The sequence below is a fragment of the Xiphophorus maculatus genome, chromosome 18, assembly GCF_002775205.1.
Source record: "Xiphophorus maculatus strain JP 163 A chromosome 18, X_maculatus-5.0-male, whole genome shotgun sequence".
NCBI lineage: Eukaryota > Metazoa > Chordata > Actinopteri > Cyprinodontiformes > Poeciliidae > Xiphophorus > Xiphophorus maculatus.
Genome location: NC_036460.1, coordinates 2514810 through 2533375, shown reverse-complemented (window position 1 = coordinate 2533375; position 18566 = coordinate 2514810). Strand labels below are relative to the sequence as shown.

Sequence of the window (18566 nt, the reverse complement as noted above, 5' to 3'; positions counted from 1 at the left end):
GGAGCAATTAGCAAATACCTGATGGAGCTGCACAGCTACCTGTTAGTTCAACGCGAAGAGCGGTTGTAAAAGACATAAAGAGGAGCAATGACTTCCTGAAGGCAAAGAGATGGGAAGAGCAGGAATTTCTTAGAGAGACAGAGGCCTCTGAAGTTATATTTCATATATACAGCTTCTTAAAAAAAAAAGAATAATTTCCTTTTACTTTGTCCTGGGATGTTTCCGCATGTCCTCCGTATTCATCGGTGGGTTCTCTCCAGGTAATCTGGCTTTCATTCAGTCCATAGTATGACATCTACAATTCTGTAAAGACTGTTAAAAATACTAATTACTTAATTATTCCTGATCAGTTTACTAAGTTATGCTCATATGCTGTTCCATGGAGTGTAGATGCATTCATCTCCGTCAAGAAGTTCACAGGTATCACCATGGATTTTGTTCAGAAGCTATTTTACCAACTTAATGGTGTAACAAATTAAAACTAAGTGAATCATCTCAACTCTCCTCTCAAACGCTTTTCTGTTTAGCCAAACTGTTTACCTCCAGCCGCACCCACATGCTCTTTAGTTTTTATTAACTTCTTCAGAGCAGAGCAGCTGTACCGAAGTAGATTATCAAAATGCCACTTCAGATGATTCTTTACATCCCTACCACTAACTAATGTATAACAAGTTGTGTCTGAACATATTTTCAGCGCTACATGACATGCAAGTCTTTTACTATTTTTTACTTGTACACCTGAGAAGTAGAGCTACACAATAAATCAACAGAACATATCGCGATAACAGAATATTCACTGAACTCCGACCCAGAACCACGCAGCAACTTTGGGGATATTTGCAAAGAAAAGGCTTTAACCGCTTAACTTCTCACGGCCAGCTAAGCTAACTCACTCTTTGGTTACCTAGCGACTCACTCGTGCTTTGGTTACCTAGCAACAGCCTGTCGAGTAACTTGCGCAGCAGCAGTTGAACTTCTCGTCATAACTGCTTAAAATGATCGGCGTTGTTTTTTATTTTCTTTTTAAATCAGCCATCACTGTTGCGTTTGGCTGTTTAATAATAGTAGTAAATGTGGATAAAATGTAGATTTTGTTTTTGTGTAAAGACGTGGAAAACAGAAAAAAATGGCAAAGTGAAAACTGGATAAACAGACAAATGCCACCAGTTTGGCAGCATTTCACATATTTAAAACAAACAAAAACCTACTGAACAATTATTGATGTCAGCTGATATGAAATGCTTATAACGTGATGCGTTTTCAGCCCTGCTGAAATGCTAAAGTTTTGAAAGAAAGACCAAAACTCAAAAAGTGTATTTTCCAGATTTTATTGTTTTGTACACAAAAATGCCAGAGACTTCAACCCATCCAGTAGAACGGTTAGAAACCTGCAAAAGCAAAAGAGTATAAATTAAAACCCAGTTTCACTTAACATTTTACATCAAATTAAATAATGAACAGTTCAGTAAATTCTGAACTTCTCAGCTTTTCTACAGATTTGAACAGAAATGTCTCAATTTTGCACATTTTCAACACATGGTGACCATTTCTTGTGCGTTTTAAACCCTTCTCAGACAAATGCCTCGATGTCTTCAACTGAAACGACCTCGCTGGTCTGACGGACCGGAGCAGAACCACAGAACGTGAAACTGAACCGGTCACGACCAGAACCAGACAGAGACCAGTTCCGACTCGTCATCGTCTCATCAAGGAAGGGACGTAAACAAATACTAAGAAAAATACAAACATTTTCCTTAAGAATTAGTTTTAATTTGGGCTACTAATTGGACTTTTTCTGTCTGAAGCCGATTTACGGATTTGTTTGTGTTTCCACTTGTCAATTTAGCTTTTCAGAAATGTTTTTATTGTCTCCAAAGGTTCTGAAACAAGAAAATCTCTATTTATGAATAATTTAAAAAACTAAAAAAGGTTAATACTGTCGCTTGATGTGTTTTCAGAGAGATAAGCTGATATTTTAGTTGCGCTACATATTGATAGAGCATCTTTAAATATTTCATTAATTTTGAATCTAAATGCATTTCTTCAACTCTACCTGTAGGACTGATGGGATGAGCGCGCCTCCTAGTGGAGACTTTTAATACTATCTTTAATTTCCCAAGTTCAGCTGATTTAACTTCAGGGCCCAAATGATTAATCGCAATGAATCAATTATTGAAATAACCGTTAATTAATTTAGTATTTGATTATAGATGCATATATATTTTACATTCAAGACTAAAACCAAACATCTCTGTAATTATGTTTTAACCAAAACTCATCAAGTGGCGTAGTTTTAGCTTCATCTGGTTCCGACTAAAGGAATGCTTTTATTGCATTTTAGAGAATAAAATGGTTATTTTCTTCTTTAAAAATTAATTTAATTTTATGTTTTAATGCATTTCTAATGTTATATTGAAAATTATGTGGTTAAATAAAAAATTCTGCAGAATGTTCCATTTTCCTACCAGATTGTCAATAGATGATAGTTGTTAATGCAGTCCTGATCAACTCGATTTTGTCATATGTTCCCTCTGTAAAATCATTAAATGTTGCCATATTATTACAGTGGGAGCCACTTTTCAGTCGCCTCACACTGAGAAGACCCAGAAATCATGCAGGACACTTTTATTGTTTCTGCATAAACTAAAAGGTTACTTGTTGCTCCCAAATGTTTGTTTTCTTCTTGAACAATAAAGAAAATCAAAGAATTTAATGATTAAAACTGCAAAGAATCCTCCGACTCTTCTTACCCTCTTATGCGGTGGGTACAGCGACTCCCTGGGGCATGACGGGCACCTCGGGCTTGGCCCCCTTCTGCTCTGACGTGGGTGTGGTGGGCAGGTTCTCCTCCTTGGGCTCCACGATGCTGACGTGGTCGGGCAGCGGCTTCTTGGGGCCGATCTTACCGCTGGGATCCCAGGGCAGCATGATCTTCACCTTGATGCCCAGCACACCTAAAAAACAACAGAAAAAATAATGATTCAGGGTTTGCTAGTCTCACTGAAACCAACCACTGGTTGAATTTTCCCGCAGTAAAATTCAACCAATTTCAAGACAAGGAAACTTTTCCAGCACTACTAAAAACAATACAAATGAACTAAAAGAAGAGTGTCAATTCACCATTATATCTCATTTACTGTCATTCATAAAGTCTTGTGATAGTATTCTACATTTTATAGCAGTAGCAAGATAAGTTAAAATAAAACAAATTTTAAGTCTTGAAATGTGTCTTTCACACGCCTGATACACCTGACTGGTCTGAGAACAAAACACTAATTCAACAAATTTCAATAATGTTGTTTAATGTAGGGCTGAAACGATTCCTTGAATAATTTAAGTCCCTCGATTATTAAAATTCCTCGAGGAAAATTGACCTGCCTCGAAGCTTCGTTCATTTATGTTTTATTACTTAGCGCACCGTGTTTCGGCCGGGACATTACAGAGTCGGAGCTCTGACTTCCAACTCAGAGTTGTTGACGAAAGCTTAGTGTTAGCAGCATAACGTCCAATTTTCAAGTTTGACCAGTGGGGATTTTATTGATTGACGATAATGCCCAGGTCTTCATCGTTTTTTGGGGACCAGTAAGCATCCTTGAAATGACTGGCACGATGCCTGGAGTACGGCAGCTTTTCTCCTCAGGGAGCTGCTGGTTGAAAATGAACGGCGGGAAGAGCTGCAGGTATTTATACAGGTGAGCGGATAGACTGACCACGGCGGCCGGCTGAGTAGTTGATGGTTACAGTGTACCGTGTAGCTTTACGGACGAAGCGCACAATAAATTTCATATGAACAAATGGGTGGCGGAAATCATCGTGGCGGTTCATGGCTGGTAGACGAGTTTCTGAGTGTGACGAACGAAGGGGCCTTAAAAATCCCGTATTGCTCCCCCCGTTCTTACGTTCGTCCCCTGATCAACCGGTCGTCTCTCCCCCCCGACTTACGTCCGTCTGTCCCCTGGTCCATTTCTTCCTCTCCACCCCCATCTTACGTTCGTTCGTTCGCCTGCCCACCACCCCAAGCCCCCCCACTCCAGCCGACATTTCCCATATTCTCAAACCCAAAGCTTGACAGGTATGGGGGAAGATGAGAATCCATCTATTAAACTCACTGAAGATGAAAACATAAACCAAAAGCTGGAGCAAAGACATTCTTTATAAGCGTATTTGTGAGCCTGCCTCTTTATTATTAAACTGAATATAATTTCAGATCTTTGTATAACTTTTCTTCATGTTAACTTAGAAAGTGAGCTATTATTGTTACAGGTTAGTTTTATAAACTACCAAAAAGTAACTGTTAGGGAAGCTCAAATATGAAAAACTGGACTGGTATTGATATCTGATAGTAACACTGCTGTTATGCAAGATTTACCAATATTTTATTAATTCTTTTATCCGATTAATCGTAAGACTAATCGATAGATTACTCATTTATCAAAATATTCGTTTACAGCAGCCCTAGTTTAATGTATAAAATACAAGCTAATCTTTATTCCAATAACAAATCAATAAGTCATTGATTCATTAGGAATAATAAATACTCACTACAATCCAAAAACATCTTAAGGCAAATTACCTTCCTGCTGAAATTCAATGTTTTCTTGCAAACAGAAATATTTTTTGTAATTCTAATTGACCTAAAACAGAAACATTTAGTTTAACTTCAGAGAGCAAGAAGAAAATATGTCTTTAAAATAACTAAAGTAACCTTAAAATAACTTTCCACAGTAATGTTTTCCAAATGTTCGATTGTAATTCATTACAAAACTCTGCAGTTTATTGAAACTCTACACTAAATGGCACCATTTATGGCATTTCTTACATCAAAGTAATTTAGATTTTTTTAATTTATATTGTTTTTCTTTTACTGATTTTTGTATTATTCACTTTTTTATTATTTATTATTCAAATTTAAAATTACTGTATTGACTGAGAGGAAATAAATGTTTTTATTAAAAATACATTTTAATAATATTAAAAATACATATTTTTCATAATAGTTATTATAATTGGATGAGTTTTGTATGTCCTCTTTGTTCCTGAAAACACACATCTTGAAGTTAATAGTTAATATGTTTATGCTTGACATTATTACGCCCCGGTATGTTTGTATGCAAAACCGTTGATTAAAATATCAATTAGTGAACCTTGCAGTTTGAATATCAACAACTTTCAAGGACCTTATGCAGAAATCAAGCACTTTCCAAACCTTGAAAACACCAAAGTGAAATCATCTGGTTTATTTCATCAGTCTGGGCGTTTGGAGGGACAGGAAATGGGCCAGTACTCACCCTGCCTCAGCAGGACATGGCGAACCGCCGTGTCGACGTAATAGTTGACGGGGTCTCCGCTGTGGATCATCAGGCCGTCCACGAACTTCATGGACTTTGCCCTCTGACCCCTCAGCTTCCCAGAGACCACGACCTCGCAGCCCTTGGCGCCGCTCTCCATGATGAATCTCAGAACGCCGTAGCAAGCCCTGAAAGCAAATAAACCAGAGAAAAATCTGTTTTACAACAACTAGGTCTAAAAAAAAAAAAAAAAAAAAAAAGCATGAAAATTTGATCAATTTCAGGAATTTTATTGCAAATTTGAAATAACAGCAGCCAGGTTTGAATCTCTAACTCAATTAGCAACAACCCAAAAGTATTAGTTTTAATTTAACAACTCCAGCAAATTATCGGATTAATCAATTAATGAAATGATCATCAACTAATTTAGTAATCCATTTTATGTAGAGTCAAACAAGGTCATTTCCTAAAAGAACAACATATTCAGAACAGTAAATAATCCAAAACTGTGCAAAAATATATAGATTTTCAGGCAACAAAACAATAATAATTTGTTTATGTTCATCTTTTTGATGCATTTCTAATGTATAAAAATCTGCAGTCAGATTTTTTTACCCAATTAATTGTCAGAATAATTGATTACTGGAATAATATTTGCACCCTTCTCAGACAAATGCCTCGATGTCTTCAGCCGAAAAAGCCTCGCTGTTCTGCTGGGCCAGAGCAGAACCACAGAACGTGGATCAGAACCAGCCACCAGAACCAGACAGAGACCGGTTCCGACTCGTCATCGTCTCATCACTGAAGGGACTGAAGCTGAGCAAACAGTTAACAATTGAAACATTTAGAGGATAAAAACCTGAAGCTCAGCAGAACAGCCTCATCTGATCCAAAACCCGGTTAATCCGGTTCTAAAAGCAACTATAAGGTGCAGTTCATTGATAAAAAGTCTCCTGTAAACGGATATTTTGGTTCATCTCGTTTAAAGTCGTCAAATTGTCAGTTTTTAGATCCGATTGGAGTCGGCATAAAATAAAATTCAGTTCCAACTGAGTTATCAGTTTCAAAACCAGAGAAATTAGTATTTTTAATCAGCACCTCCAGCCTGAACCTCTGCGTCCCGGACGATGTTTTCACACCCGATACTTGTGAACTACTGAAGGAAACGACAAAAACCTCTAAACAAGACACTGAGCTCAACTTTCCTCTTCAGAAAATGTTAAAGATGGAATAGAGTCAGATTTTAACAGATGCAGGATTTCTCTTTTGTCTTCTGCAAAATAATTTCTGGTTTGTTTTGGTTGTTTTACCCAGAATGCCCTGCGCTGTAATCCACTTCCTACTTTTGGACGCATGTATTCGAACCATGCCAGTGTTTACGTCAATGTTTTTAGGCGGACCAGAGTTCGCTTGTTTGATTCGCGTTCACATCTCCCCAAACAAACCAGACGTTTTAGTCAAGTGAACTGTAGTTGGATTAAAGAGATCTAAACATGGCTGATGTGAATGCAGCCTAAATCAACAACAACAAAGCTAAAAGTCGGGTTTGTCTGAGCATCTCTTGTTGGTTATTTAAGCTCTGCTTACCTTCGCACTGCCAGGCCTCCCAGCAGCTTGTAGCGCAGAGACTCAGCCTGGGCGATGGCACAAAGACCACGGGTGGCAACTTTCTCAGCATACAACTGAAAAAAGAAACAGTTCAAACGTAGTTAAGGAACACGACTACATAAATTTAAAAAATCTACATCGAGGTTGCAGTAGTTAAATTAAATGCACAGATTTATGTAAATAAGCTCATAGTTGTGAAACTGGTTTCTACCCTTCTCAGACAAATGCCTCAGTGTCTTCATGTGAAAAGGAACCCTGGATCTGAGGAACTGGAGCAGAACCACAGAACGTGGTTCTGAACCGGCAACCTGCAGAACCAAAGAGGTTCCTGTTCCGTCTCGTCATCGAATCATCACAGAAGGGGAATCAGAGATTAGAAAAATATGAAACTTTAGATGCTTTAAACGGACAGTGTTGTGTTTTCCAGGCACAATCAAGTAACTATGTTACCTTCAGCCGTTACATCAAATATGACTTTGAAATCTAATGCCTTGAAATTGGGCATCTGTCTCTTTAAAACCTCCTGTTCTTTATGAGACTCCTCCTTCAGGAACTACATGGCTCCTCTATTAAACCTTTAGCAAAGTTTTTTTTTTTACCAGGGTTTCACTGAGAAGTAGCTCATCTGAGCTCAGCAGTTCCACCAGGTGTGTAGGAGTAATTTCTCCATTTTCAGTTGAATCTTAGAATTTAGATTATTTAGTTTATTTTTCCTTACTTTCTGATTAATTTATAATTAGAATTTTTGTTTAACAATCAGGTGACTATTTGAGTTGAATTCACCTTTTGCTTTGATCACATTTAAGTCTTAAGTTCTTTGATTTTTGAATTTGACTTTTGGACAAATAGTCACTACAAGGTGTTTGCTAACTGCTACAGGCTAGTCTGAAGGAGCTGAGGGGGAACATCGGCGGAGGACTGCTCTGTGAGGCGGAAAATCAGAAACTGTAAACGAGATAAGAGGAGGAGTTGTGCCTCGAAGGCGGGGCTAGGTCCACCGAGGCGTTTTTCACAGCTGAATGGCTGCCATGGAGTATAAATGATTTCTCAAAAATGCAAGAAAAAAAATAAGCGTGTTGGGCATCCAGGACAGTAATTCTGGAGGACTGGACTCGGTCATCCCTGTCCTCAATGAAGGTCGTTCTGCTCAGCTCACCTCCACGCTGCCCTCAGGGAAGCCGAACCGCTTCTGGACCACAGCGGTCAGCTCTCTGATCCGACGGCCCTTCTCTCCCAGAACATTCTGGGTCCTGAAAACAGAGAAATTTTTTTTTAAAATGTGCCGTAGACAGAAGTAACCAAACATCCTCTTGGTCCAGTACAAGGTTCAAGACGGACTGTTTTCTACTGGACTGGGACACCTGCATCATTTATGCTGCATTAAATGTGTATTTAGAGGCTAAAAAAACAACAATTATGATTGAAATTAGATGATTTCTTCTTGGTTATCAGCAGGTAAATTACAAAAAAAGTATAGATTGGTCAACTAAATGGTCTCTCTACAAATCCGAAATGACTCGTAATCTCTGATGATACAACACCGAAGAATATCATGAATTTCTAAAATAATCTGCTCAAACAAATTCAGTAATACAGTAGATTATAAAAGGAAGTATCAACAGGCAACAAATAATCCTGTCACAACAAGCAATTAATCACATTACAGATTAAAATAAGCTCCATTCTGATTATTAATATTTCTTGAAAGGCAGTTCTGTTTCAGAATCCATTTTATTTATGATTTCAGTTGTGTGTTGTTTCCTTTTTATTTATTTTTGGTTGTTTTTCATTTTGGATGTATAAGCCGTCTCTAGTTGCAGTGTGGAGTGTTATGTACAAAATTAAAGTTTATTAATCCTTATGAAGGAAAACTTGGAATATTATGCCACTATCATTACCAATAAACTTGAAATTGGTCTCAACAACAATAATATTACTGTTTATAACAATCACTAACTAGACAATTTATCGGCTAGTAAAATTTGTAATGGTGACAGGCCCAACAACTGACAGCAAACCAAAGGAAGAGTTATAGATACCCTGAAGGAGAGTTAATCACCTTGTGGCCAGGATGATGATCTCAGTCCTGGTTGGGGTCACGCGCACCTCCACGCCGGAGTAGCCGTCCTCAGCTAGCTCACGAGTCAGGAACTCGTTCAGCTCGGCCTTGAAGATACCGTCTGCGACGAACTAACGGAGAAAAAGGCAGCTTTTTAAAAACACAATTACGTCAAGTCAGACAATAATGGATCCCAAATAATATGAAATTCTGGAAGTGTGCCTGCACGATCATTTTAAAGGGTAAATTGTCTGCAGAGCTTAGATTTTTAAGACCATAAATTTAATGGTGATCATAGAGGTGGGATCAAAGTGTCCAAACAAATCATTTCAATAGAAAACACCCACAAAGAACCAGCTACTCTGTAGCTGAACCTCTTTATTGCAACAAATCACTGCTCTATAGCAAAAAAACTATCGAATCAATTTTTAAGAATTCAAGCTAATGTCAGTGGCTTAATTTAAAAAGACTGTTCTATGAACAGTCTTTTTAAGACAATAGGATTTCATATAAACCATATAAAGTTCATATTAATTTTAGTTGGTGCAAATCAGCCTCACAAATCCTCTCTAAAACTTTACAATTGTATTTTACCATTTTTATTAAACACAATTATGGCTTCTGACTTACATTATTAGGAATACAGGATGTAAGACATTTTATTCCAGCAAAAACACCGCACAAATATTAAAAAGCACACTAAAACAGTAGCAGTTGGGTATTATTTTGTTTTTAATTGGCAAGTATTATCCATAAACACACAATAACAGGCTCCACCAGTCAGCTTTGCTTTTAAGAATCCCAAGTTATGCTTGGTAAACAAATCCCGCTTAATGTAAACTATTTATTTCTCTTATCTATTTGGCACAAGCTCAGTATCTTTACTTCAAAGTGTACCTCATGTATATACAGACATTAGACATTTCCTGTAAAACGTAAGACGACGGTGTTTCACTAAATAGCCAATAGCTTTTTTATATTTTAATTATTCCGCCATTAAACTAACTGGCCTGACACAAGTCAGAAAAGCGCATTAAAATGCAATGATGCTGTGTGAACACACATCTTGGAAGAGAAACTGGGAGTTATTTCATAACTTCTCTGCGGCCCCGGCGAAATGAGCCATGCTAGCTGTCTAAATGAGGACGCAGCACCTCCGCAGCATCTGGAACAATCCTCCCCGTATCGGAGCTGGACCGATCCGTTTGACGCCAGAACCAGCGGGAAATATGTCTGTTTCACTCAGTCTGGGTCCATTTTAACAAAATATCGCTGCCTGTGCGAGTAGAGAGGAGAAAAAACGCCGCTAACCTTCCTCTTCTTGGAGATTTGCACCGCCATCTTCCAATAGGCCGTAGACAGGAAAGGACCCAGGAAGGACGCGGAAATGCTTTTGTAGTGAACGGACAAACTTCCGGTGACGTTCTATTCAAGTCAATGCTGGGGAATGTAGTTTTCAGCCGTTTCAGGGTTGACTCGGATAAAATTGAAATCGCCGTGAAATGTGAGCAGTTTTATTTTTTTTTTACGCTTTAATAAAAAAACAACAACAACAATAAAACATGGCCGACGTGGAGTTGGTGGTAAAAATTTTCAAAACACAACAGAAATATACAAACGTCAACAGCAAGGCATTTAGGCACTCTTTTCTTTTTAGTTGCAAGTATGTTAGCAACATATTTGCTTGTTGAAGCCAATCTATTTTTTTTTAAATTTCTGTAATGATTCACGTATTAATTTTACAACTTAATCAAAAATAAGCTAAACAGCAGGTACACAAATAACTGTTTATTAACCAAAGTCTCCACTAGATGGAATCACTTCTGCGTGTCAACTACTTGAAGAGTCAGAAAAAAAAGTATTTTTGAAGTGGGGTTTTGTTGGAAGATTATTAAAAGCTACTGTGCCATGATATCTATTTATTTAATGCATTTTTTATTAGTAGCTTTCTGTAATATATTTTCAGTTTAACTTGTTGCAGGTGCTACAATTAAAAATAACGCATCCTTGATTACTTACATCAGCCCCCATACAGAGAGCAACCCTAACCCTAACCCAGAGTAATCAATGCTTTCAGTAAATTATTTTGCTACAAATATTTCTGTATGAAGCTTTAGACAAGAGTTATCTAATCATTTCCTATCATAACTGAGCAATTTTGTTTTAGTTCTGAAACAAACCCTGATTGACGTAATTGTTGACAGGAATAAACAAACTAAGTCACAACAAAGACTAGTACATTAAATACAATTAAAAACAACTTACAGAAGTGATGGCAAATTGTTTCTTATGTCTTTTTATGTCTTATTTTGTAAAGCGCTTTGCGGTTTCTGACCTGTAAAAGGTGCTATATTACTTACTTGCAAATGATTTAAAACAAAACATTACCCACTAAAAAAAGAAAACTTGAACAACTTTAATCACTTTCCAATTTTTTAAAGCATTAATTTTTATTAGTAATTGCTTTCTGCGATAGATTTCCAGTTTAACTTGTTGCAGGTATTATCATTAAAAATAAAGCATCATTGCTTATTTATCTCTATTTTTATTAAGACCGTTTTGTTACAATAAATAATGTTCAAAACATATTTTCTAATCAAACAGTTCCAGGCGTTAATTTTAACAGAAAATATAACAATAATTGCATCTGGTACAATCTGGGAATGAGTTGATGTAATTGATCCTCAGCAGCAGTTATTGGCCTCCTGTGTCTGTTTGTCCCCGCCGAGCCAGACGGGGGCGCTGTTGATCTTGGTGGTCTGACCTCTGGCCTGTGTGGACTCCCCCGGCATGCCGCCTCCCTCGCTGGCGAGCCGCTTGTGGATCTTGGCGGCCATGGTGAGGAAGGCCTTCTCCACGTTGTCAGAGCTCTTGGCGCTGGTTTCTAGGAAGGGGATCTTCAGAGAAGACGCCAGATCCTGATGATGACGTGGAAAAGAACAAACATGTTGCAAATTTAGGGTAATAGCAAATTAAAACCCCAAAACAAACCATAAGCAAGTACCTTCCATAACATTGTTATTTGTGTTAATTTTGACCAGCGTTTCACTAAGAAGTAGCTCCTATGAGGAGCTCAGCTGATGCACAGTTCCACCAGCTGTTTGCTAATTGCTGCTGGCTAGAAACTTTGAAATTGCAGCTACAAGGAGGAGCTTCTTGAAGGCGGAGCTATGTCCACCCAGGTGTTTTGCACAGATGAATGGTTGCCATGGAGATTAAGTGATTTCTTAAACGTGCATGAAATAATAAAACCAACACTCTAGTTACGTTTTTGATGAGGGAATAACATTACAGCATGAAATAAAATTTTAAAAAGTCAATTTTACATAATACTACCCTTTAAAAATGTTCTGATATTTCAAAAGGTTTATGATGCCCTTCCCTTAATCAAGATTTCCAGAACTTTTGGAGGAGAAACAGGCCCACAGCATAACATGTCCTCCACTATGCATACATAACCTCTTACTTTCCATAATTATAATTTTCAGAGATTGTTTAGGTTTGGATTTACTGTGTCTGACTCCTTCTGGTGCAGAATTATGACGCATGTCTCACATCGATGACGTAAAAAGTCTGATGAAATGTGATATGACCGTTCTGACTACAAACACTTTGTAAAACAATCAGATACTTCAGATTTAATAGGACGTATGGAAATCACACAGACAGCAGAAACATTGGTTTCTCCCTCTGACGGACACTGAAACTTCCCATATAATCTCAACAGATTAAAACAAGTGAATTATACTGTCAAATTATTATTATACTTTCAGAGTTCCCAGTAAGAATGGAGGGTGCAGAAAATGTAACTGAACAGTTGAAAATGTCAAAATTCTGGATTAATTCAATATTTTTTTGTGTGTGAATGTTCTAAATGTTTTTCTCTTGTTACCTGAGCCGTAGCAGCATCCACCACTTTCTTACTGACCAGGTCCGATTTGTTTCCCACCAGCAGTCTGGAGACGTTTTCGCAGGCGTACCGATCTATTTCGTCCAGCCACTGCTTCACATTGTTGAAGGATTCCTGGGGAAACACCCAGAGATTCAATGTTAATATTAAAACTTCCTGGTTTTTCTTTTCACTGAATATTTGGAGAAAAAAAAACCTCAATGGTGTCGTATTATGTCCATTGTGGACAGAAAAAAGAGGAGTACATTTCCGTCAAAAAAAAAACTTTCTGAAAGAAAATATTTGTTTGAAAAGTCAAAAATTTTCAAGAAAAAACTCCAAAATTTTTAGATTAATCTAAAAAAAACTTTCTAGAAAAAAACATGGAAATTTCTGAGTTTAAAAAGTTTAACATTTTTGACTTTTGGATATTTTCTGAGTTTCGAAAGTCTGTTGAAACTGTTGAAACTCAGATTTTCTAGAGAAAAACAAAATTTCTGAGATCAAGAAGTTGAAAATTAAAAAAACAATCACAGAGGTTTTTTTTTGGGTCAATCTTAGACATTTTTTTAGAAAAGAAAAATGGAAATATTGTGAGATTCCAAAGTTAAGAATTTTTGACATTTGAAAGTCAGAAATTGAAAAGTTTTTCTGGAAAATTTCTAAGATTAACCTGTCTTTTTTTTTTCAAGAAAATTTGTGACTTTTCAAATTCTTAAATTTCTGTTGTTTTTTTGTTTACAAAGGTTCTTAAATTAAGTGAAACATTTCTGAGAACTTTCCAGTAATTTTTGACTTCTCAAACTGAGAAATTTCCTTGTTTTTTTCTAGAAAATTTCTGAGAATTTTTTTGGCAAAAATACCTTTTTTTCTATCTTCAATGGCCCCAATACCCCATCGTAAAAACACTCACTGACCTGTTCGGTCACATCGTAAACAATGATGATGCCATGTGCTCCTCTGTAGTAGCTGGAGGTGATTGTTCGAAACCTCTCTTGTCCTGCAGTGTCCCACTGAAGTCATTCACACAGAACATTAGCAGACTTGTTTTAATAGATATTTTTTAAAAGACAAAGAGCAGCTGGAATGTAATAAACTCACAATCTGCAGCTTCACAGTTTTCCCATCCATGTCGATGGTCCTGATTTTGAAGTCAACCCCAATGGTGGAGATGTAGCTCTCAGTGTAGGTGTCATCCTGCACCAAGTTTAAAGTGGAAGAGTTGCTTTTCTGTCAATAAGGCCTTGTACACATGTAGCTATGATCAATAATTGCAATTGCAGATAAAAAATTTTTAAAAAGATTTTCACCGAAAACTCTGAAATTTTGAAATAAATTTCAGAAAATGTCTAGAAAAAAATAAGGAAATGATCAGAATTCAAAAAGTTGTGAATTTATGAGAAAAAAACTCAAAATTGTTTAGACTAATCTCATAAACTTTGTAGAAAACGTGGAAATTTCTGAGCTGGAAAATGTTCAAGTGTTTTCTAGAAAATTTCTGGGATTAATCACAAAATTTGAATGTTTTTCCTTCAAGTTTTATTTTTGCTTTTGGAGTCCAGATATTTCCAAGTTCTTTTAAAAATTCTGAGATTAATCAAAAATGTTCTGACTTTTTTTGGCAGAAATCATAGTACGTAACTGTGTCTTTATAAAACCGAATATCTCCACCATATCTTTTAAAAGAATTAATTGTACACAATGAATCTGTTTCAGAAAAGTTTTGATTCACTTTACACCTGCACAAATACAACCATGAATGGAGTTTTGAACATGCCAAACCCATAGGGGGCAGTGTGGCGCCAAGCTAAAACCTACGTCCGCCAATCAGATTGCTTCAAAACAACCGCAACTTCCTGTTAGGAATTAAAGATGGCGACAGGACATTCGTGTGGATGAACGGGTATATTGGATGAACTACTTCGAAATAGCAAAATTAGTATATAAAGTTATTAAATCCCATAATAATCTCGACTGGGAATCATGTCAAAACATGTATGTGGATATATTTGTACATTATTTGTTGCAGAATGTTATGCACAGGACCCTAAATCTCCGTTTGAACACTGAAACACAAATACTGAGTTTTCTCAAATCTCCACTTAGGTCGGAGTTTTTATAAATGATTTTAGTTATATTTAGCTGAGTTTTCATGTTGATGAAAGGTCAAAAAGCATAGAAATGTATGTGTGTTCTCAGATATCCGGCTGTGTGTGGACTAGGCCTAAGACCGTACTGCAAAGCGCAGCAGCAGGCACGACTTTCCGACTCCAGAGTCACCGATGAGGAGAAGCTTGAACAGGTAATCACTGAAGAGACACACAGGCATTAAAAAACATTAAAACATAGGTGTGAAATATAAACATTCCTTATTTTTTTTTACCAAATTCCCATTAAAGATACAATTTATGCCCAGAAATACAGATCATCCAGAAAGTATTAACATCTCTTTGTTTTTTCCACCTTTTACTATGTTACAACCTTGTTCTGCTATTATTATTATTTCATTTATAACATGAAAAATATCTAGTTGTAAGTGAAATAACCTGTCAGTGGAACTAGTACTTTTTTTATCTTGCTAAAAGGTTACTTGTAAGTTAACTTGTCATATTTCAAATGCATTAAGACATTTGCACTAGAAACTAGACCAAACACATTTGGTAAGATTTTGTGTTTTTGCAGTGCAGGCATCATGTTTGGAAGAACTTATGATGTGTGAAAAATGTCTTGTTGTAAGTGAAATAATCTGCCAATGAAATTAGAACTTTTTCATCAATATTAAGGAATTAATCATTTAAAACAAGCTCCTATGTCTTGCTGAAAAGTTATTTGTAAATTACTTTTAATTTATTTCAAGTTTACTAAGATATTTGCACTAAAAACTAGACAAAAACACTACTCCTGATCCAAGGATGAACTCACATTGACGTTGGATAAAAAATAATTAAACTGCATTCATAAACGATGGTAAACTATCTGCACTTCCTAAAAATTGCCCAAATTAGCAGCTAAAAACAATTTTTAACAATCCACATCTGTGGTTTCTGACGTGTCTTCCAGTCTATATGTCACCTGAATGTTTTCACCTAACTTTACCAGTAACACATCACATTCAGAGAGGAAAACTTACTATTCAGGATTCATGATCGGTGAGGTTCTTCACACAATTAGACTCAAAAAGAAACGAATCCTGAAGCTAATCCTGAATGGACAGAAGGCCAGGGAGTCTCTGGGAATGTTGGTTTCTGGTCCCAGAAGCCTGTTTGTGGAAGTCGGATGCTGTTCTCCGGAGGACAGCAAGCAGAAAACGCTGTCTGTGTCTGACTTATGAGCTGACTGCTTCATTATTTATTAATAAAGTTCAGCTCAGGTTACACCAGGGACAGCACCTGGAACCAGGACACCCAGCTTAACTCGCACCATCATTTTATTTTCTTCCTAAACCAGAACACAGTTAAGCTAGCTGCTTCAGATATTCAGTAAGCAAAGCTTCTGCGCAGCTGTTGTTGTTTATGTGAAGAGCAGCTTTGCTTCAGCTTGTCGACCTGACAATATGTGCAGGGCGACATCATACGACAGCCGACCAATCGTAACGCAGACGCAAAAAAAGCAGGAAGAGGGCAAGAAACGTAGATCCTCAAACAGTTCTTACTGAGTTTCTGCAAATCCCTTTATGGGATCCAAGGTATTATTTCTGTACTGAGATTAAATTATTCAATATGCTTCTAGGTAAGCAACCAGATGCTTGGTGCAGGCTTTTTCTCTTCATTGTCTAAATATTTTTAAAGCTTTTAACCAATAAGCCTTAAAGGTGTAGTGCCTTAAAGCCACCAGTTGATCATGTGTGCAGAAAAAAAGTGCAGATTTTAAGGGTGTTTTCTCTCCTGATTTTATGATAGACTTGATTTGATTGCGAACCAAAATGTGTTACATTTCCAGGTCTGCACTGTATCAAATGAACTAAACCCTTTGAAAACCTCTTCCCCTGCTCACCTGTGGGGGCGCTGCACCAAGAGCCACTGAAGGAAATGACATGAAAACCTCTGAAGAGGACACTGATGTCTACTTTCTTCTTCATGGAATTTAAACAAAAATGGCGTGGCGTCAGATTTTAGCTGTTGTAGGATTACTCTTTTGTCTTTAGTAAAATACCATGAACCATTTTTCTTTTCAGGTTGTTTTTACCCAGAATGCCCTGCGCTGTAGTCCACTTTCTGCTTTTGGAGCGGTCTCTAGTCCGCTTGGCGTTCACATATCCATTCAAACCGCACCAGAGTTCACTTCAACCGAACCGAGACTGAGGTTTGCTTTTTTTTGGTCCCATAAAAGTAACATTGTGGAGGCGTGGACAGTTAGTCTGGCTTAGAAATAAAACACCACATGGAACAAACTGGAAGTAAAAAATAATTCAAACTGGGGGGATTTTACTGCTAAAAACTCCAGTTTGTGTTTCTATAAAAACAAAAATTACCAAGCAGCTGAGGACCCAAACAAACAGCAGGCTGCCATAAATGTCCGCTCTAACAAATAACTTGTCTAAAAACTCTTCTTGATGGAATCAACAGAGAGGGAATTATATTCATCAGTCGATGCATGACTTTTAAACTTCTGCTAATTTGTCTTCACTTTTTGTCTTTATTGTGTTAATTTCTCATATATTTAATATTAAGTGTTTTTCCTATTGTTTATTGTTTTTTTGTACTTAGTTTATTATTGAACAAATGTATTGTTTTGTTCAAATCTAATCAGTCGTTTTTCTTTATTACATCTTCCTGCATCTCTTTATTTCCAAATATTAATCCCTTCTTCTTTCTTTTTTCCCCCTCAGTTTTCTGAATTTTCTCTTTCTGTATTTTTTACTTATTCATTTTTTTGTATCCTCCATCAAATCTCCCTTACTTTTTCCATATTCATGTGTTGCTTTCTGTTTCTTTCTTAACTTCTTCTCTCTTGTTTTCTGCTCTTTTCTTCATCTATTCTTCCATCATTTCTCCTCTTTTTTTGGAGAACTGGCCAGGGGAACAAAATGAAAGTGATTTACTTTAATTCAGCGCCGGCTCCCATGTGTGACCCTCCTGGTCACGGGAACGAGCAGCGAGCAGAGGATTGAGAAGACATGCGATGGCTGAGCAGCTGTGACGGGGTCAGAGGTCAGCAGTCCTGACAACGGTTGCTGGGACAGAGGCAGCGCCGGCAGTGGTTGCGGGGACAAGCCGATCCCGATGCGGCACAGAGGTGGGAAAACTGGGGGAAGGGGAAGGAATATAGGAACGGATCGAAACAAAGAGTGAAGGTTAGAAAGGAAGGAGAAGGTCTGGGAACGTCAGGAAAAAACAAAAACAAAACAAAACTCAAAGAGGAACAAAACACGCAAAGGAAGAATCCAAAAAGAGCCATTTGCATATTGGCTAATGCAGCAGAAAACAGACAACAGTGGTATAAAATCATTATTTTAAGATAACTAACAACAGAAATTGATGTTTAGGCTTTTTGATTTCATCTTGTAAACTTTAGCAGCATTACAGCATCAGTCCCAATCCCTCAGTTGACAGTTTTTCATTTGATATGAAATCTACAACATCAAAATCTCTGACTTTTCTGACATCTTTTGGTCTTTTACACAAAAGCGCAAATAATTGTCATTATTATAATCCAGAAAAATGGGTAATTTTGTAGAAAGCTTGATGAAACAAGGTAGACAGTTACTTTCACCTGCAGAAAT

At 37.1% G+C, this 18566-nt stretch overlaps 2 protein-coding genes and 3 non-coding genes across 5 annotated transcripts; all 5 read right to left on the bottom strand.

The window, feature by feature from the left end:
• Positions 1-1312: 1312 nt before the first annotated feature.
• rps3 (ribosomal protein S3) lies at positions 1313-10338 on the bottom strand. The gene is made up of 7 exons (XM_005810547.2): positions 10267-10338; positions 8956-9086; positions 8053-8146; positions 6876-6970; positions 5289-5476; positions 2751-2954; positions 1313-1388 (listed from the first exon to the last, which is right to left on the bottom strand). The coding sequence occupies exons 1-6, from the start codon at positions 10294-10296 to the stop codon at positions 2755-2757; spliced, it is 738 nt and encodes a 245-aa protein (XP_005810604.1). The 5' UTR covers positions 10297-10338; the 3' UTR covers positions 1313-1388; positions 2751-2754.
• Positions 1566-1715, bottom strand: LOC111612104. Its single transcript, XR_002754407.1, has one exon. It is a non-coding gene; the product is annotated as a small nucleolar RNA SNORD15 (small nucleolar RNA).
• LOC111612103 lies at positions 5949-6095 on the bottom strand. The gene has a single exon (XR_002754406.1). It is a non-coding gene; the product is annotated as a small nucleolar RNA SNORD15 (small nucleolar RNA).
• LOC111612102 lies at positions 7108-7257 on the bottom strand. Its single transcript, XR_002754405.1, has one exon. It is a non-coding gene; the product is annotated as a small nucleolar RNA SNORD15 (small nucleolar RNA).
• A 1097-nt stretch (positions 10339-11435) lies between the features above and the next one.
• LOC102236184 (ras-related protein Rab-1B-like) lies at positions 11436-16106 on the bottom strand. Its single transcript, XM_005810546.2, has 6 exons — positions 15975-16106; positions 15081-15153; positions 13946-14041; positions 13762-13857; positions 12848-12979; positions 11436-11873 (listed from the first exon to the last, which is right to left on the bottom strand). Exons 1-6 carry the CDS (start codon positions 15986-15988, stop codon positions 11640-11642), a joined length of 645 nt encoding a protein of 214 aa, XP_005810603.1. The 5' UTR covers positions 15989-16106; the 3' UTR covers positions 11436-11639.
• Positions 16107-18566: the final 2460 nt, after the last annotated feature.

Coding starts and splice junctions, on each gene's coding strand:
- rps3 (XM_005810547.2), bottom strand. CDS start 10,296: ATGGCGGTGCAAATCTCCAAGAAGAGGAAG. Junction 9,087..10,266: donor AAATCTCCAAGAAGAGGAAG/GTTAGCGGCGTT, acceptor TTTCTCCGTTAG/TTCGTCGCAGACGGTATCTT. Junction 5,477..6,875: donor GGAGGCCTGGCAGTGCGAAG/GTAAGCAGAGCT, acceptor ATTTGCTTTCAG/GGCTTGCTACGGCGTTCTGA.
- LOC102236184 (XM_005810546.2), bottom strand. Junction 14,042..15,080: donor GCCTGCTGCTGCGCTTTGCA/GTACGGTCTTAG, acceptor AACTTGGTGCAG/GATGACACCTACACTGAGAG. Junction 13,858..13,945: donor AAACTGTGAAGCTGCAGATT/GTGAGTTTATTA, acceptor GAATGACTTCAG/TGGGACACTGCAGGACAAGA.